This window comes from Sinocyclocheilus anshuiensis, unplaced genomic scaffold, assembly GCF_001515605.1.
Source record: "Sinocyclocheilus anshuiensis isolate Anshui unplaced genomic scaffold, SAMN03320099.WGS_v1.1 scaffold2186, whole genome shotgun sequence".
Lineage (NCBI taxonomy): Eukaryota > Metazoa > Chordata > Actinopteri > Cypriniformes > Cyprinidae > Sinocyclocheilus > Sinocyclocheilus anshuiensis.
The window spans coordinates 40,877-45,606 of NW_015557072.1; the positions used below are offsets into that span (position 1 = coordinate 40,877).

The 4,730-nt window shown below is 42.3% G+C and overlaps 1 protein-coding gene across 3 annotated transcripts in view; it reads left to right on the forward strand.

The window, feature by feature from the left end:
• Positions 1-4,730, forward strand: part of rbpms (RNA binding protein, mRNA processing factor) — a 22,836-nt gene that overhangs the window by 15,334 nt on the left and 2,772 nt on the right. For 2 of the 3 annotated variants that reach the window (XR_001632767.1, XR_001632768.1), the window contains 3 exons: positions 1,775-1,893; positions 3,374-3,445; positions 3,586-3,705. Coding sequence is in view for 1 of the 3 variants with exons in the window: in XM_016471398.1 (XP_016326884.1) it covers positions 1,775-1,893; positions 3,374-3,436 (182 nt within the window). In the remaining 2 variants the exon portion in view is untranslated. Of the gene's footprint in view, positions 1-1,774; positions 1,894-3,373; positions 3,446-3,585; positions 3,783-4,730 lie in introns of those variants that run through there. The other variant, XM_016471398.1, reaches the window with a different exon arrangement.

Sequence of the window (4,730 nt, forward strand, 5' to 3'; positions counted from 1 at the left end):
TTCTGTCCTCTCTAAGGTAGGTCCTCTGTGAGCACACCTTTGCTGGATTCAGAAACCAGGTGCTCGACTTGCAGTGTTACCTCACTCGTCGATATTGTGTCCAGCCGGTATGATAGCCCTGGTACTGGCTTTATACTTCCTGGACCATGCGGCCAGGTCAGAGGCTTCTGCGGGAGCCTTCGTGATCATCAGGCCCCCGGCACGTCACTGCAAAAATTTCCTGGATGTCCGGGCTGGGGTTACCCTTTCATGCTACCCTGACGGGTCTACCGTATCTGGATCGCCCTGAGGGGTTTCCCGATCACCAGGACATCCCTTCTTGCTGAGCGGGAGGCATAGGTGGCATTACAAGAACCTTCCTGTGTGAATGCTGTCTTGGGCAGTGCTCCCCTCACCTTTGAGGGTTGTATTTGAGCTTGCCTCTCCCGTTTGGCCCAGTACTTCCAGGTATCTGCAAACAGATGCTTGGAAAACTCTAAATCCAAATACTATGGTAAGTGCACACGTTAAGCTTTGCGCACTCGCCGGCCAACGAGTTGGTGTTTTTTCAATGTATGCTTCAGACACGGGTCACGACGAGGCGTTCCCCATAGCGACCCCTAGAGGACGCAGTGTCTCGTTCCCTACTCAGGGAACCATGGTTACATAAGTAACCTGAGATGTTACTTTTTTAGGGAGTAACGCAATATTGTAATGCATTACTTTTAAAAGTAACTTTCCCCAACACTGTTAGTGAATATGCATATAAACAGCCTTTTAATTAACAGAGTAGAATAACCATGGCTGATGGTAAGACATGCAAACGTAAAAGAAAACCAAACTGGACACAAGCACAGCTGTTTCTTCTTGCCCAGCTGCTTAATAAAAACAAGGATATAATCAAAGGAAAATTGTCCCCGATAAGTTCTACAACAGTCATAATACCCCCGCGATTAAGGCGATATACCTTTTTAAAAGCTCATTATCATCAAATGTTTCTAAAATGTGTACGTTCAGAGGCAGATTGCCAGCAACAGATGTTTTAGGATAGTTTGTGGCTTGATCTTAGTGATTTAGGAGTCCTCTTCACTGCTCCTAACCTTTCCCAGATTTAGGAGCTAGTTTTAGTGCTAAAACGCTTTGTGAAATACTCCTAAAACAAAAATGTAGGAGTCCTAAATTTAGGACTGACACGCACATTATTTTTAAGATTTTCTCCTAAATCAGCAAGTTATGAGCTACTTTTAGCCTTAAGATGTTTTGTGAATACAGGCCCTGAGATCTATCTACTGACTTCCAATACATTTTACTCCTCTGTCAGGAGGAAAAGTTCACCATGCAATGGTAGCATGATCAAATTAATATTCATGTGCTACAACCAGATTTTGTACCCATAATCCTCTGTAACACACATGTGTCATCACTCTTTATTTGATTTTGGTTTAGGACCTACACATATAAAATAATTTGTGTGAACGGCTCTCAGACACCTCAGATGAATGAAAAATGCTCCCTTGGAAATCAGTTCAGCTCTCCTGAAGCCTGTATTCATTGTCAGTGTGTCGCTCTGTCGTGTGCACCGCGCGAGCTTCTCAGATATTCTCCAATGACTGTGAGTGTGGACACATGCGCTCCACCTAGTGGGCCTTTAGTTTCTGAGGATCAAATCACCTGCGCTGTTGTCCACATGGACACAATGGTGGGACTGTCCTGCTAAGACTCATTTGTATGGATTGGGAAGTTTAAGGCACAATGCAGCACACAGCAAACTCACGGTCTCCTGCTGTTTGTGCAGATGAGTTGAGCGTTCCTGCGCTGTACGCCAGCAGTCCTGAGGTGTGGGCTTCATACCCGCTGTACCCCGCTGAGCTGCCTCCACCGGCATACGCCTACAGCTCCTCGCTGCACGCTCAGGTAACACACCGTCCTGCATTACACAGCTTCCCACAAACACACTGCAGTGTACACACTCAGCAGGGTCATAAACCTGTGGGGCGTGAATGCTGCTAATTTATTAAAGGGGACATCAGATGCCCAATTTCCACAAGTTGGTATGATTCTTTAGGGTCTTCAGGAAATGTCTACAAAACATTCTGGTTACAATTCCTCGATGGTCATGTAAAACAACACCCTTTTTGCCTTGTCAAAAACAGCTCTGTTCACAGCAAGCCATTTCAGTGCATGTTCCTTTAAATGCTAATGAGCTGCTGCTCGCCCCGCCCCTCTCTTCCGTTTTTTGTGTATTTGGTGGCGAGTTACCATCAAAAACAAAACAATCCACTGCGTCCTCAGTGGCTCTCATGTCGGGACAAAATGAAGACTCTTATGTTCATTTTTACGTCTAACTACAAACACCTGCGTTGCTTACGAGACAGTAGGTGTGTTCGACTGGAAGCGGCGCTACGCAGACCGATCGGTGGTTGACATTAAAGTACCGCAAGAGCAATTCGAAGTCATCTGCTCTGTATCGCTCTCACTTTGATGCCAAACACCAATCGGACTACACAGTGCCACTTCAAGCCGACCACACCTCTACTGTTATCAGCTGATCAAGCGCGGAGGAAAACGCAGACAGCGTACAACTGGCTGAGGGCGGAGATATGCTAATACGGGACAGTCCGTCAGCGGGTGTGGACGGGGCCTGAGCAGTATGATGTCATACTGCTCTGAACATCAAAACGGCTTGATAATTGATAGTGCTTAGGTTTTTTGGGGATTAAAAAAGGAGTTAATTGGATTTTTATCAATGTAGGGTGGTTGTGTCCACACTGCTAACACACATTTATATGCAAACACCATGTAAAAGTAAATTTTGCATCCAATGTCCCCTTTGAACAAATGCATCTGCACTATAAAGATTAATGGTTGAAAGGCATTTTTTAATTATCAGATTCACCAGAAAGTTTTTCTGTTTGGCCGTCAAGTACCAGTTTCATTAAAGAACGGTCTGATATAAAGGCTAATGAGTTTACTTTATTTCATTTTTCTACAATTTCTTTATTTGTGGAAAAAAAAAAAAATAAAAAAATAAAAATAAGTGTTACAGATAAGGGCTTCTCAAACTGATCACGAATGATTTAAAAGTGTTTTAGTATCAGCTTTATATTGACCATCATCCACTCTGCTCTCCAAGATATCAGCATCAGCCTTTAAAAAACCAGATCAGTCGAACATTAGTAAAGATGCTAATTACAGTGAATGATATGCTGTCATAGCCCAGTAGTGGCATCCTGGTTTGCTAAAGTACAAGTGTGTCCTTTACCAGTTGTACTCGCTATTGGAAAGGATTATAAATTACTATTCACCCTCTGTTTCTAAAGCCGGTGAGCTGCAAACCTGTGCATGTGAACAGAAATGGTGATGCAGATGATCTGACTCCAGTTTTTTGTGTCAGATTCGCTGGCTGCCGACCGCAGACGCAACCAATCAGGGCTGGAAGAGCCGACAGTTCTGTTGACGTCTGTGTGTGAGTATAACACACACACTGGAAAGTGTGTCCGACATTTAAATCAGGAAATTCTGTCACTCAGTGAGAAGAAACTAAACAGATCTTGGTAAGGAGCTCTGTGTGTTTCTGCAGTTTGGAAACAGTTTCATGTTTTTCAGTCTGCAGGTGCGGCAGCAACACAGACGACATTCTTATCTTTTCTGTCTTTCTCCGTTCATCTGTATTACTCTCCCATCTGTCTTCTGCCAGATACAGATACGTGAAACCAGAAACAAGAAGTGAGTTATGTAAGTGATAACATTCAATCAGCTGGGAGGTCATGAAATGAGAACAGCGATGTAGGAAATAATAGTCAGTTTAGTGTCATAAATATAAGGGTCTGTTTACACCTGGTCACTTCATGTGTTTTCTCTGATCGGATATCTATCTGATTTGTCAAAACGGTTTCATTTACACTTGGCCACATAAACGTGTCTTTGCAAAACGGATATAAATCCAATCTTCAATTCCATGCTATATGCAAATTTAAAAGAGTTCACCTCAACGAAATCAAAAGATAAGCGCTGCATTTTATTCATTATCAGCTAATTACAAAATCTAGAAGATCGCAATAAGAGAACGGCATCAGCACTGGAAAGATAAGATTGTGTGTTGCGTGTCTGTGACTTTCTTTCAGTTTAATTTGCATCAGTTTGTGTGTCTGCTTACTGAAGAGATACTCAGATACTCATCCGCGGCGATGTGTGTTGCATTAGCACTGTCACGTCTAACTATAACATATATAGCCTATAACATGCTCTCTCACGTTTATTATTTAACATTTGGGGAGGAGTAAAATTTCCACATGTGATTTCAACAAGCAGATGCATTTACACTTGTCCAGTTTCATCTGAATTTGACTTGTCATCAGTTTCACCCAGACCTCCTCCTAAAGTGATCTGTGCGATCGGATTTAAATCTGTCTCGAAAGTGTTCCGAGGATGAGGAAGAGAAGAATTGTTGAAAAAAGTCATTATTTTTGTTTTCTTTGTGCTCAAAAAGTATTATCGTACCTTCGTAAACTTACGGTTAAACCCGATGTCACATGGACTATTTTAACGATGTCTTTGCTACATTTCTGTGTGTTGATCATGGTAATATCCTTGCTGTCTATGGAGGGTCAGAGAGCTCTCAGATTCCATCAAAAATATCTTAATTGGGTCATATGAGGTTGCTAAAAAGAACATTATTTTGTGTATTTGGTGTAATGCAATGTGTTTATGCGGTTTAAAGTAAAAAAAACACATTATTTTCCACATACTGT